The sequence below is a fragment of the Mycteria americana genome, chromosome 7 (assembly GCF_035582795.1).
Source record: "Mycteria americana isolate JAX WOST 10 ecotype Jacksonville Zoo and Gardens chromosome 7, USCA_MyAme_1.0, whole genome shotgun sequence".
Classification (NCBI taxonomy): Eukaryota; Metazoa; Chordata; class Aves; order Ciconiiformes; family Ciconiidae; genus Mycteria; species Mycteria americana.
In genome coordinates, this window is record NC_134371.1 from 70,553,210 (window position 1) to 70,568,532 (window position 15,323).

The 15,323-nt window shown below is 39.9% G+C and overlaps 2 protein-coding genes across 5 annotated transcripts in view; one reads left to right on the forward strand and one right to left on the reverse strand.

Annotated features, from left to right (window-relative positions):
* Positions 1–15,323, forward strand: part of ACADM (acyl-CoA dehydrogenase medium chain) — a 769,283-nt gene that overhangs the window by 666,609 nt on the left and 87,351 nt on the right. The gene's annotated exons all lie outside the window — the stretch shown is intronic.
* The window catches only part of SLC44A5 (solute carrier family 44 member 5), a 103,099-nt gene that overhangs the window by 29,553 nt on the left and 58,223 nt on the right, over positions 1–15,323 (reverse strand). For both annotated transcript variants that reach the window (XM_075509000.1, XM_075508999.1), the window contains exons 3-5: positions 10,676–10,749; positions 3,991–4,075; positions 342–426 (exon numbers count right to left, since the gene is read on the reverse strand). In XM_075509000.1, the coding sequence (XP_075365115.1) occupies positions 342–426; positions 3,991–4,075; positions 10,676–10,749 (244 nt within the window). The remainder of the gene's footprint in view (positions 1–341; positions 427–3,990; positions 4,076–10,675; positions 10,750–15,323) is intronic.

Below are 15,323 nucleotides of genomic sequence, written 5' to 3' on the forward strand. Positions count from 1 at the left end.
GAAAACCCTAGATGTCAATCAAAATTATTTTCTGCATGCACTGATTACTACTGGATAGCTGCCTGTGATGAATTCATAAGGAACAAATTGCTGTATTCAACTAAACAGACTTTTTTTTGTCAACTCTTATCCAAAATACACAATCTTGTGCATTTCTTTTTTTTTTTTTTTTGATCACCACAGGCTACAGAGACCATGTGCTACAGGTCACCTATGAAACAATCATATTATATTTTGAAGGATATGAACTGCAATTTTTAAATCCAAACAAATGTATGTCTAGTTCTTAAGCACCATGACTAAGAGGCAGGGAAAATATTTTATCTCTGTATTTCACTCACCTGTGTTGTAGGGCACTGTAGGTTTATTAACACAACGGGGCTGGCACATTTCAGAATGTTAAAGTAAAACAAAATGGTCTTGTTCCTACAGAAGTAGATATAAGATAATTAATGTTATAAATATGGGTGCTTATACATCCTACCATTCAAAAATTTATAGCATACATCGATATTTAAATTCTATTATTGTGAATGGTCATATTGCAAACACAAGACAAAAAAACAAATCCCAAGCAGACTCTGAATGCTCTGTACCAAAACGTCTCTGAAACCAGAAGTATTCGCTCTAAAGAATGCTAATTTTGACAAGTTTTTTCCACAGCAAGGTTTTAAGCTGAAACAACCCTAGGTGCTGTTACAGGTATCTGTAGTCCTGCCTCTAAGAAGCGAGGTCTGTAAAGTACTCCTGCAAGAACACTGTGGTCCCTTTGCTTACACTGAACATATTGTGTATGTACGGCATGCAAAATTACCATCAGCAAATACTACACTGTAAAAGCTGCCTAGTTTTTGTTGATCAGAAGGTGGCACTAAAATCAATCAAAAGCTTTTTATGGTTGGAAACTGAAAGCAGCTGGCCAGGAAACAGAATGATAATAGCATCTGCTAATAACACTGATAAACCTCCCTTGAGATAAATAAGGGACAGTCTGAGGGGTTTGCACCCCAGAATCCACACGCTTGACAGCTTCTGGAACTTGGGACCTTGAGGTAGCTGTCACCTCAGTTTGGATTTGTTGAAAACTGGCTACCCCAAGATCTCTGGATTTAAACACCTGGGTTTTGAAGACAGCAAAATATGCTGTTAATCCTTGCTATGTCAGAAAATTATCAAACAGCTCTAGTGAAGATGGTATGGCAGTAGTTCTGCCCTTTCTACATGAGACTTCAAAGTCAGCTAGCCATGCCAGGACCATAGAGTGTCCCTATAAGGAATAGTGGTGCATATGTCCCGCTATGGCCTATGATGTGCAAGGGAACACAGTAAGCGGTGTGTGAGCCACCACTGACCCCCAGTGCGGCCATGCAGCACAGAAGGAGCTCTGCCTTGGAGCAGGATGGCAGCATTAACAACCAAGTGTGCTTGGGCTAACAAGGCTGCCCCTCTTCTATCTGCGGACTTGGCACAAGTCCTGCTCCCGCATCTCTCCATTGTATCCCCCAGTCCAAGACATATCCTCTGATCTTCCACCAGCACGTGGCTCCCACCAGTTGCTGAAGATGGCTACGCCTTCAAAGCCATTATATAGCATCACTGCACATTCAAGCTCCCTTTAAAACTGGGATTAGCTCAACTGCCTGACATTTTACAAGGTTCAATTGTTTTCACTGAGGTATGTTCTACTATGCACTGTTTAACAAAACATGCATCCTGGCAAAAACAATTCACTAGCATTAGTTGTTATTTCTTCAAGTCAATAGAATAAAATTTTGGACTGAAATGTCACCGTTCTTCAATAGTTTCTTGACAGTATTTATAATCTGTGAGCTGCTCAAAGCCATTAATGAAATCTTTTTTCTTTTTCTTATGTCTTAGCCCACTTGATATTGACAGCAGAAAAGAAAGTTTAAACATATATGTAACACAAGAAAACAGCCACCGAGAACTAGGTCTGTATTCTTCATAATGAAATTCTGTTGTATTCTGTGATTATGCTGTGCTCTTTAGAAGGCAAAACAAGCTTAGAGATTACATGGAGACTAATGGATGGATTACAGGGAGACACAAAGAGGCCTAAGAGAGACTCGCATGACAACACAAGGTAGAATTAATTTGACTGCATGGATTTCACTGGAGTTCAAATGGGTTTTTGCATGAGGTGTGAGTGTTGGCTTGGTTTTTAGCTTGTCTTTTCTACTTCCTCCGTGAGATTGCTGGGAATGCTTGTTCCAAGCACAAGATTCAAAACACAGAGACTGTGATCACTGTCCAAGGAAAAAGTCTCAGAATAAGCCCTTGGGGACTTTGGAAAACGATAGTCCTCAGTTAGCCTTTCATACTGCTTACTTTCAGGGCATCTGAAAAATCTGACAATGGTGTCAATGAAGGCCTGACCAGCACATCCCACACCTCCACTTTTAGGGACTAGAGGGACTTGTTCAGAGGAGCCTCCTGGCCTACTGCCATAAACGCTCTTGCTCTTCCAGTAGGTTGTACTATGTGTCTTTTGGCTTATATTTTTATAAGAAACTCCTCAATGTAGCAAATAAGTGCCAAAATGCAGTCTCAGTAGCTGTATTATTCTCCACCGATCATATATATGGAAGGACATTTGTGAATACAAACTGGAAATCACATTGTAAGAAATAACTAAAGGGAAGACTTCAGTAACAAAGAGAAAGAGGGAATGGGAGTGGATGATAAGAATCAGAGAGAAGCATCTGGCTACACGCCACATAGTGCATAGATGCTGTGTGTCTGAGACTCCCAAATCCATTTGCCCACTGCTTCCTACAGACCAGAGAGGGAACAAGGACAAATTGGGGGCAAGGTGGGGGGGAGCAGAGAAGGGGTGCAGTGAGGGGAACACACACAACACTACAACTTTTTCTCCTAGTTTTTCATCTTCAGGAGTTGGACTCTCCAACAACTGCTGTGAAGAATCTTAGTCAGAGGGTAGAAAAGGTCTTCTTACACTATCTAGTCTGTTTCCTCTGTAAAAAAAAGAGAGGATATAAAGTCCTAGCTCTACCTCTGTTCCACTCCTTATCTCCTGCTCCTCCTCTTCTGAACTGCCCTTTGGACAGTGGCTTCCTCAGTTTTTTCCCCGAAAACTGAATGGGAAAAGAAAGAAGCAGCAAAGAGCTGTTATCAAACACCAGCTTCTGTTTTGCTTCCTGCATAGCATCCAGCTTCTTGACAGTGACAAGGGCATAAAGGCTGCCGAATACTTTTTTAAAGGGAGAAGGTGAGGGAAAAAGCAAACTATTTTTTTAAATTCTGTTTCATAAAACACTTAGGTTTTCAGAGAAAACATTGCTGCGATGTCTTTCTTTCCCGAGCAGCTATTTTCATGTAGAAGTACTCTGTTGATATCAACTAATTAATTTAACTCTCACAATTCAAAATTTAAAAAGACTGGGAGACATTAAATAGAGCTGTTTGGCTGATATCCCCAAGGAAGGTATGGTTACAGCTGCCTGTCTCCCAGACCACTCAGTCTCCTCCCTACTGGCACTGGATAAGCACCACAAAAAGCCCAGAGCTTTTTCTTATGGTCTTTTCTGTTATTTGGTACATGTTGAGAAAAACTGAGAACCAGGCTACAATGCTTTAGGACTACTCTTAGCCCAAGGTGGGCAGAAGAATTACTCAATGGGTTATTAACTATCCAAACTTTGGCAGTTAGAAGCTGTGCCAGCTAGTCACTTTCTATGCAATTAGTGATGCAATCTTTAAGTTATATTGATACTTTACCAAAAATAGTCTCTGAATGATGAAAACAACTGCATTATAGTAATAATTTGGGTCTAGATTTGCACTGAGCAACTAATCTGTTTCTGAACTTTATTTGGAATAAATACAGTAACGGTGTTGCTGTCTCTTCAACTTCCCACAAGAACCCCTAGCAGACAGAGAGATTTGAAACCTCACATCTTATTCATACTGCATGAGTAATAAAGGTATGTGAATGGATTTAGTACTCACTCATTGAGGGTATCTTTCTGACCACAGAACTGCCCATAGCTGTCAGTTGGATAAATCACTTTCCTGGGGTCACCGTGCACCCAAGCTGCAAATATACACATATGTGTTTAACATTTTAGTCAAGTGTCCACAGTTAATAGTTTAAACTGACTGGTATGAAAATGTATCACCTCTAATCTTTGTTGATCACCACTGAAGAGTATTGATTTGTAGACTTCCTAATGAAAAACTAAAATATAAAACAAACTAAACGGACCTAAGATATGGATGAGCCAGCAAGAAAGCAAACCAGTTCACTTTTTACCTTCAGGGCACATGTATCTGGGTTGTATCCAAAATATGATGTATCCAAAAATAATGGTTATTGAAAGGGGAAAGAAGAGGAGCTAACTATGTAGACAAATGTGAGTCTTCACAGACAACCACAATGGCATTGAAATTAATGGGATTACCTGTATGTGTGACAGAAATACATAGCGTGTGACTGAATCTAATGGACTCCATTTGCACTAAGAATGGAAACAAACTTCCACTTTGTAAATGAAAACATTTCCTGACCTCTCACTTGGCAATTGTCTCATTTTTCAGTTATTAGGTCTGCACCTGGCAACTTATATATTATATGCTAGCATGAACCATAGTACTGAATGGGAAGAGAGGTTTATACTGAACTTTTAAACTTCTTTTCTCCACTTTGAAGCAGATTTCTTCTCCAAGCCGTTTCCCCCTGCACCATTATTTCCCTTTGAGGATCAAGTACACACCGGCTATCACTATTAGTATCATTATTTCTAAGCTGTAGTGTGCAGACCTGACTAGGCTTCCTTCATGACTAGCCAATGACTAGCCTTTGAACTGTTCTGACTACTAACTGCTGATCTGACCCTAAAAAATTGAAATTTCATTTATTTTTAAGTATCATCTGAAAGTAAGATATAATGCCAGAATATAATTGCATATCACTACCCTGAGCTGACACCCTAAAATCAGGTTGCTAGAGAACTGTTAGAAAAGACCACTGATCTCCTCCCAAACATTTCCTTGTGCTTGTATTATGTGGAAAAGATTACAGGTATTACAAAGATTTTACTTCCAACCTTCCCCCTCTTGCACTATATACCGAATGTCAGGAGCCCACTTAGCATACATTTTAGGCTGTGATCTATGCGAACCACCTTGAACTTGCTTCTCTGTAATTACCCCATTTCCTCTCAACTTTGTGACATTATATTTAGTCATTTGCGAAACTGCCATTTTCCTCAAGGTCACTTTGGTAAGAATAACAGCGCTTAACAATAATCATACGCGCAGTAGAGACAGAACCTATTTAAGATCTCAGAGCAGCAGACTGCAAATTTATTGAAATGTTCAGGACAGATGCACAACATATCTTCAATGACTTGCAAATAGTTACAGAGAATCGGTAAAGCTACCTTTCACCTGGAATGGTTTTAGGTTACCAAACCAAAATGAATCTGCTAGCTCTTTTTAACCTCTGTTAGTTTTCCTGTGTTTTGGAGCTTGTAAATTAACCTGCTGCTTGGTATCAAACACTTTCTGAACTCAGATTCTGAATTCAGATTAACTGCATTTCAGAGTAACTGTGGTGTTCTGATGCTCAGAGAAGGCTGAAGTGCTTCACCAGTGTTAAACCCCATTTACTTTTTCATTTGTTAGCCCGAACTTACTTACTTCAGTAGCACTACTTAATAGGAACATTTAGGAGATATCAGCTCTCTCTTAGGAATTCCTGTCGTCAGTTGATAACTCATATGATAACCATATGCACTATTGGTGACTCGCTATCAAGCACTAAATGGAAAGGAATCCAGTCACATAAAATTTTTATTCCAGCATGTTCTGATGCTCATAAGGCTGCAGTCTGAGTGCTGGCACAAACATCTGGGCTGAAAAGGAAACTAAAGAGCAGCTGAACCATATTACACAGTTGACTTGGCCCTCAGAGCAGCAATGTGACATCCTATGACACCAGTATAGCATTTTCGGGAGGCCTGCAGTTATGTCAGTCCTTTTATTGATGTGTGTCCTGGTTTCAGCTGAGACAGAGTTAATTTTCTTCGTAGCGGCTGGTATGGGGCTATGTTTTGGATTTGTGCTGAAGACAGTGTTGATAACACAGAGATGTTTTAGTTGCTGCTGTACTAGTCAAGGACTTTTCAGCTTCCCGTGCTCTGCCAGGTGCAGAAGAAGCTGGGAGGGGGCACAGCCAGGATAGTTGATCCAAACTGACCAAAGGGCTATTCCATACCACATGACGTCATGCTCAGTATATAAAGCTGGGGAAGAAGAAGGAAGGGGGGACATCGGAGTGATGGCGTTTGTCTTCCCAAGTAACCGTTACGCGTGATGGAGCCCTGCTGTCCTGGAGATGGCTGAACACCTGCCTGCCCATGGGAAGGAGTGAATGAATTCCTTGCTTTGCTTTGCTTGCGTGCGCGGCTTTTGCTTTACCTATTAAACTGTTTTTATCTCAACCCTCAAGTTTTCTTACTTTTGTTCTTCCGATTCTCTCCCCCATCCCACCGAGGGGGAGTGAGCGAGCGGCTGCGTGGTGCTTAGCTGCCGGCTGGGGCTAAACCACGACAATGTGGAGCCAACACACATGGACAGTATCAAAAATAGCTAATGTCTGTCACTAAATGTCTATCAGATGCATTTTTTCTGTGCTCTGTGGGCTATGTCAGTGGTTGTAAAGGCTGGAAAGCACCCCGTCAAGGAGAAAATGTGATGAGAACAACAGCATCCTGTGATACTTAAAAATGAACTGCAAATCTGTTTATACTGCCTGTTTCATTCCCTCTGCTGTGCATTTTTGAAAGGGCAGTCTTTCATATCATTATTTGGCTTCCCTTAAAGGTATATTTTTAATGTTTTAATGTATGGAGAAACTGACCTGCCAAACTGTTCTTGTAGCTTTTTAACACAAGCAATTTACTAATGTATTGAAACAGGTAATAGAACACATGATACAGAATTTGTAAATCCATGTTGACAACACTGGTATTGTATAAGCATCCCTTGGAGCGGTACAACAAGAGTTATTACTTTGAATTAACCTGTCCTTTGGAATGTGAGGCTCTTTTCCAAGATAACTTATTTGTTGCCTTTTATGTGTCTTTTCTGGATTAAAATAATCTTAAATTAAGAGGCTAAACATTTGTAAAGTATCACCCGGATAAGCCCAGTGTCTCTGAAATAAACATGAAGATTTAAGTTAGTTTGATAGGCAGGAAAAGCACACGGAATGTTAAATTAGCACTATTAGTTCATCTGTAAAGTTAAAAGAATTATAAGAAAGTAAATCATAGCATAACTAATTCTATTCAGTACAGTCACTCAACAGCAGCCATCACTGAAGCAGAACTAAGAAAGGCTAGTATCAAAAATCATTTGGTTTCATCTTTCAAGGAGAATTACTACCTTTTACTCAGACTACATTTCAGCCCCCCTGAAACATAAAAAATTCTACCCCGCTGTTACACTGGCACACATATAGCTGAAGCCTATGTGAGCTATACATACAATACTGAGGGCAAAATTTGACTCAGATTTTCAGTCATAGCAGTTGTGTGATGAACCTGCATTTATTGCTTACTTCTCAAGCCAAATTAACCAGGGATCCACAGCAGTATTCACACATATTAAAGAAATTGAGGAAATCTACTTTTTTTTTTCTCTACGATAAAGCATAATTGGTGACTAAGGATTGATTTATAATCTATTTTCTCTTAATGTGAACTTCTTTGACTCTCATGTATTTTGTACAGGGCTGGCCCCTGGAACTGCACCACAGCTGATCTCATCTTTTACTTAGAAATAAATTAGAATGAAAAGAATAGCTGAAGCACAGTACAAGGAAAGATGAAAAGCAGGGACCACGTGGATCTGGATTTGGAGCTGAACTAAATGTTTCTACATTGAAAATTCAAATCTTCTCTGTAAGAAAGGTAGAAAACGTCACCAGTTACAAATTCGGTATCTGGTCCCAGGAATAGGTCCTAGTTCTAACCAATATTTCATAAGGTTTGCAAGAGAAGGCTGTTCAGACGCCTTGTGTCCAGTAGGAAACCGCTGCACGTGCAGAGCAGGGAACACGACCAATTCACTGTCTCACATCACAGTAGCTACATCATCTGAGATTACAGACATGAAGAAGCGAGGAACTGGCCAGTCCTCTTCTGCTGCTATCTACTTCTGCAACATCTAGCATATGGGGTTCTTTGGAAACTGTACGTACAAAGTTGACATAAAGTTCTAGCCAAAAAATTAAGGAGATTTATATAGTGTTGGAAAGAGAGTGAAGATCTGGCAGCACAAGAATTCTGTCCAGCTAGAAACTGCCAGTGCTCTCCTTTCCCTTTGTCCAGGTAGCAGCACTTCAGAATACTGCCTGCCTGCACAGGGGCAGGTCACCAGTCACCAGAGCATTTGTACGCTCAAGAAAACAACAAACGTTCCTCTGATCTGAGTCCAGCTTCTTCAGTTCTGACTTTGCATTTGAGCAGTGACAGAAGGAGAGAGCAGAACACAATGAAGAATCAGTCAATCATGCAGGAAGAGGACACCAGCACAGACATTAGAGGGATGTCCTTCAGACACAGCATACTCCCAGCACCAAGTGGGAGGCATGGCAGGTCTGCAACAGCTGTCCACAGTCCAGCAGCTTCTGTTGCTTCTTAGGACTAATAATTTACCTCCTTTTCTTCAGTCTATTCCAGAACAGGCTTAGTAAGCAGAAGTATATATTGCATGTATATTGTGGTAAGTCCCTCTCCAATCTTCTGTAACTGGGAGTCACATACTATTTCTGCTCCAAATACTTTCACAAGTCAAATCAACATTAGTGTTGATTTGGATTTACACAAAGTGGGAACAATTCAATTAGGCCATGAGGGCAAGAAGATGCTTCATTCCATAGCAAAGGAAAGGGCCCACAGGATCCAAGCAGTAGCCAGAACTGTGATGAGAGAGTACATGCACGGTTTTGCCTATGCAGAATCCAGTAGTGGCTACAAAACAGAGATCCTGGCCTTGTCTCCACACAGATGCCGCTGATGTTAACTTAAGCATCACAGTCACAGACACTGACCTTGTGAAAAAATGGTCAAAGGACTGCATTTTACGTCAGTCTGAAGCTGACTGTACAACCATGCCATGCAGTACAGTTAGGGAGTCTCTTCCCAGATCCAATCCCAAAGAGAATCCTACAGCTGCTGTAATCTCTAGAAGTATGGCATAAAATCAAGTACAGCTTGAACAGCTTCTGAATTCACTTTTTGTTCTGCCCACTTTTCTTACATTCATAGATCTCAAGTTATCATTCATTTTTGGGAAACAGAAGGTCAAAGAAATTAGATAAGAAAAAAACAATGAGTTTTGAAAAGAAATAATTTCTTCCACCTGCAAGCATCATCAGCCATCTGTAACCCTGGTGTTTGCTTCCTAGTGTGGGCTTCGCACTTCCTTGCAAAGGAAGTCCTCCATGCCTCTCTCACTTGCTGGTATATACCATTTGCTTCCTCACTTCTCAGTCTTCCTGAAGACGTAAACATTCATGACGGGGCAGGAAGTGCAGGTGAATAAGGGAAAGAAAAAATACACACAGAGAATTCCCAGCGCTTGAGAGAGAGAACGGACTTTTCAGAATGTGTTCAGTGCTCAGCTACTACAGGCAAGGTGAGAGGGGACAGCTCAGCATTGTGGCTTGGAGGACATTATGCTACCATACAATTTAGTGGGAGAATAGAGCATTCTCTCAGACGGTTATTGGAATCACCTAGGTTAAAGCAGTCTTGCTTACAGTCATCTTTCCATGCTACAGACAGCAGCTTTTCACAGAATGGTTGGGGTTCAAAGGGGCCTCTGGAGGTCATCTTGTTCAAAACCCCCGCTCAGGCAGGGTCACCTAGAACAGGTTGCCCAGGACCACATCCAGAAAGCTTTTGAATATCCCAAGGATGGAGATTGCACAACCTTTTCTCTCTACAGAACAGAAAATGGCATTGCAGAATTACGAAGAAAACTAATGGCTTTTCTTCTATGTAAGGCAGGGCCAAAATAATCTTTTACAAGCAAACTGAAAGAGCTCAGACAGACATGCAGACACACAGTAAGTACACTTGTACACCATCATTTGTCCTTTCACACACAGGCATTCATACAATTCTCTCACACAAACAAAATAAAATGGTTATTATTAATGAATATCCTGATGTGCAAACAACTCTGTATCCCACAATAAATGAAGTAATTTCTCTTAACTTCTCCTTTTACTGCTCACATAGGTTCTTTCAGTAATATTTTACAGAACAAAAAGCCTCTTAAAACCAAAGTGTTTAACTTTTGCTGTGAGATTAATGACAAATGAAAGTGATTTTTTCCACCAGTTACTGCATGGTAGCAAAATTATCAAACCATGTCATTTTTACTTGAACACACTTAATTTAGAGTTTTTCATCGGTAAACACATGGTTTTGAACTTCTCCCTAATTACAATAGACACTGAATGTTAATTTATTATTTGCTTCCAGGCAAGGCATTCCTTATTGATTGGAAAGCTTTACATAGATATAAGCAAAAGGGACATCTCAGTTAAGAATTCTAACATTCACAAAGTTGCTTCCCTTGTGTATGAGAAAGCACTACTATACCTGCATTTACTTACCCACAATTCCTAAAGCAATGTAACCCAGAATGACGACTATGAAGATCACACAGCAAATAATGTCTGTACAGTGCCTAGGGACAGAAAGAAACACTTTTTAAAAACAAGGTGTCTAATATGACCCTTTGAAAACACTGAGTGCCACAGGGTACTTTAACATCTGAATAATATGTCTGCAACTACACTTTGTAGAAGTCTTACTCACAAAATCATGTTTGAGGTGTAAGGCCCTGCTTTCGCAGCAAGACCAGCAAATAAATGTGTATGCCTTTTGCATTGTAGACAGCAATAAAAACATATTGAGGAGGAGGTTTAAATATTCTTAAAACAAATAATACCTTACAACATTGAATCCATGAGATCACTTATGGTATAAGCTACTACAGGTATCAAAAGCTGGTATCAAATATTGCAAATAATGTGATGAAAGAAAGATTCAGCACAACTTACCTGTATTATAAATAGCTTACGAATGGAAAAATAACAGCACAAAACGAAAAAAAGCCTATATGCAACTACCCCTGATCTCTGCACAGCTGCTTCTGACTCAGCTGCTTGACCTCATTTAATGCAACCAAAATATGCTCTACGGAGAGGACAATAAGACCCCAACATACTGTGGAGAGCCATACCTTCTTTGACAGAGAAGCAATCAAAGAACAGCACTCTCCAGTCTGAAAAGTGAGCCAGTGAGTAAACTGTGAGTATTCCACTACATCACTGTCTTCTACTTATTAGTCTGCATATTAAGTTCATGCAGGCAGAGGAGTGGAGATGTGGACCACTAGACTAATTTTTCTCCAGTGTCTGACCTTGACCAGAGCAGTTCCAGGAGTGTAATTAACATGAAGTACAACACTCCCAAGCGAGCAGGAGAAGGTCAGTACGCACTCGTGGAGACCATCGCCTCCTCCGAGGGCTCCGGCTGGGGTCAGCAGTTCTTTCCTTCACAAGCCAACCTCACAAGCCCTCGTTTCTAAAGATGCATGGAAGCAAAATAGTTACCTTTGCGGGCCTCGCTACTTAAGAAACATTTGCAGCTAATGGTCTCGCCAGGACTTAATTAACAAAGGAGTGAATTACTCGTAGAAGCGTGTGCTGCTTAGAGCCTCCTTGTCTGAAGGATTTCAATCACTGTTGTTATTTACCATGTCTGGCTTATCTGACACAGTTTTGGTGAAGAACAGGTTGTATAACCTAAAGGTGTATGAACTGTAACCGCCCCATTTGGGCAGGGTTCATGTCCGCAGAGCCTGTCGGTGCTGCTCCGGGCTGTCCCCACAGCTGTCGTAACAAACTGCTGCTGTTCTGACCTGATCCAAATCCTGTTCCGCTTTTCTGTGACAGACGGGTGAGCAACAATCACCTGGGAAAGCTAAGGGGTGCTTCAAGTTAAAGTAAAGGACTACCTTCATAAAATGAGCGATGTTCATCTCTGCTTGCGAGTCCATGCAAGGAGCCAAGTTGGATGCAAGCTGAATCGTGCCAATAAAAGAAAACTTTGAATCCAAACTCCAACTGACACACAGTCGTCTTTAGCGTCTACCATTCTTTCCGTTTTCCAATCTATGTTTTCTCTTACAGACAGACGTTACTCTTTAGCATAAAGGAGATAAAGATGGAAGATCTTTTAAACAACTGGAGAACTTGAAAAGTGTTTCCAGGTGTGGAAAAGGAATTAAAAATCCTGTACAATTCTTTAGAGAGAGACACAGTTTTAACATCGCACTGAAATAAATTTTTAGTGAGGCCAAGGTGGTACAGGATTCAAGGTCAATTTGACATTAATCTCAGAAAGGACAACTGCTTAAAGTAGAAGAAGCGATGCTAAAACAATGCTGCTCATTTCCCCAGCCTCTGTTAGAAGCAGTTCTGACGCTGCTCAAGCTTGGCTCTCACTCCATCAGAGCTGTTTTTAAGAGTTACAATATTTAATTCAAGATGTCTCAGGAGAAATATGGCACCATAATAAATACTTTAATTACAACTCCTATAGTCTCAAAAACCTCTTCCAGTCCAATTCTCACAGGTCTCATTTTACGATACCTAAATGCAATTAAAGGTTACACCCATTTGTGCTAAAGCTTCCTTTTAAAGTTTTGCAGAGCCACCATGAACAAGTACCATAAACACTTTACCAGAATGCAGGATTTTCTATTCTCTGTAATACACAAACTTCTGTACAGTACCCAATAAAACTGACTGTTGCCAAGTATTGCTGTATTGCTATTTAAAAAATATGTAAGAAGTACATAAATCCTCTTTTGGGTGGCATCAGAAAATTTTGAAACAGTTCCTGCAGACTAATTGTTGTTCATAGAAAATAATTGCTTATTTTACTAGATACTACAGGTGAAACCCTGGCTCCATTTAACAACATTGGCAGCTCAAGTAGCTCATTTTCAGTGAGATCACAATATTGCCTCATAAATACAAGGCTCCATGGGAGAGGAAAAAAAATATAAAACATCTTAAATGAATAAATTAAAATAACTCTGTAAAGATACAAGGTTATACTGTGGAGATTCTGGGAGTTTTCAAAGTTGCAGGAACTGGAACGATAGGAATTGCCTCTTCCTAAACAGGAGATATTGGAAGCCCATGCTTATTACTGAAACCTAACCAGAAATTATCCAAACATCCTTTGACTGAAAGCAGATTTGATATGATTTTTTCAAACTAAGAAGGCAATCTGTTATGGCAAATCTGCTTTTTCAGTTTGTTTCAGGCTAATGAGGCAGAGCAAAATCACTCAGGAGACTGAACTGTTAAACTGAACCCTAAGGAAGATGGATTAATGGAAATATGATTACAAGAATAGGAACTGAGAACACTGCTTATCATACAGGCTCTATAATTTTTCTTACAGATAGCACTATCATACTTTTATATAATAATTATGTGCAAACATTCAAAGATTAATGAGAAAAAGCACTTTACATTTCTTATGGTATAGATGACGGAAACATTAAAAATGCTTTTGCTAATAGCCAGTATTGGAAATTTTGATGGATTTTGGTACTTCTTAGATAACCAAGTTCCATAACCTGAACCAAACACACAGTGAGTCTATGCATTTGAACACAGGAGTTTCCATAGAGATAAATTGCTGATAAAACCATCAGATTCATAATTTTCAGGTGACGAAATAAAAGACCTTCATTTGGTTAAGTGCACAGTTCAAGCTCCCACATCACATTTTACTGCCTACTGCTGTCATTTAGCTTAATTTATGGAGCCTGATTTGCTTTCCACCGTCTCTCAGAAACATACTGGCTTCTTGGCTTCTCTTGGTGTGTTACACGTGGCAGTGCATGCAAACAATACCTTGTGTATGTGTAATGGCATCCTAGCAAATAAATGAATGCAAAGATCAAATCATCCGCACAGAGTATTAGTGCATAAAAGCCATTTATTCACTGACAGTTCATGCACTTAATCATTAATGACTGAGCAGAATCTCCCTCTGTTTGGCAGCTTCATGCCCAATCTGTCACAAGTGCAATTTCGCTCAAGATGCTGCACTAGCAAGAAACTATGACGTTTATTAGTTAAACAGCACTAGCAGTATATTAGCACCTATGAATAGTCTTGAGCCTGGCACTGTGCAACCACAGAGCAAAACGAGGCTCAGGATGCTCACAGTGTGAGTTTCAGGTTACCCCTCTCAACTCTGCTGACACATTAAGGTTACCACTAATGTCCTCACTTCTGAGTTCCTCCTCCCTGCTTGACTAACAGCTTGTGTTTTGAGACTTCCCTAAATCATGTTGTGTCAAGGTGATGTTATACCATGCCGTACAATGCCATGAATAGCTCTGAAGACCCCTTTCTTCACTGGGGCTGAACTGAGAAGCAAGATCTGCTGTACAAATGGGTATTTCTATCAGCACAGTGACACTGAGAGCATCATCCTGCACAGCTGAATAAATGTGCAAGACACCCATAAACTAAATTTTTGCAGAGAAAGTTCCTTTCAAAATCCCCCATGAATTGCCACTTCTACTGTGGAGGCCAAAGCTGCACAGAAAAAAGATATTTGTACAAGTTTTCACCACAAGCTGTTTTCCATCGACTTAAATTCTGCATTTTCTCAATGAGTACGACTGATCTGCACTGACCTGCATGGATTTACTAAGTTGATATGTCTTAGTTACAGGCATCATGCTGAAGGAAGTATTGTTTCGTTCTGGAAAAATCTGCAAATGAGCAACATCTGTAGACACTGTATGCCCTAAACCAGAAACATGAAACAAGAACACAAAGAAAAAAGTAGGCTTCCCCGCTCATATTAGCCAGTGCACGGTATGTTATGTTGATATACACAACAACATATAATAAAACATTTATGGACCAATAAAATACCAGTAGCAAGAAAAAGAATTTTATATTCTACCAACATTTACCTATGGTAGACTCTTAGTGTAGTCTAAATAACAACTTTAGCAGGCTATTTAGTTTAAAAAGCACAAAGGATAATTTAAATGTCAAAATCATTTATTATTTCAATATTGACCACAGTATCAAGTGATGTGCCATGTAGATATCTATGAGTGACACATTTATATTTGTGAGAAGGTGAAGTTTGTATTGCTAGTTAAGGTTAGGAGTTTTTATTAGTTTTTTTCAAACTCTTAAAGAAGATAGC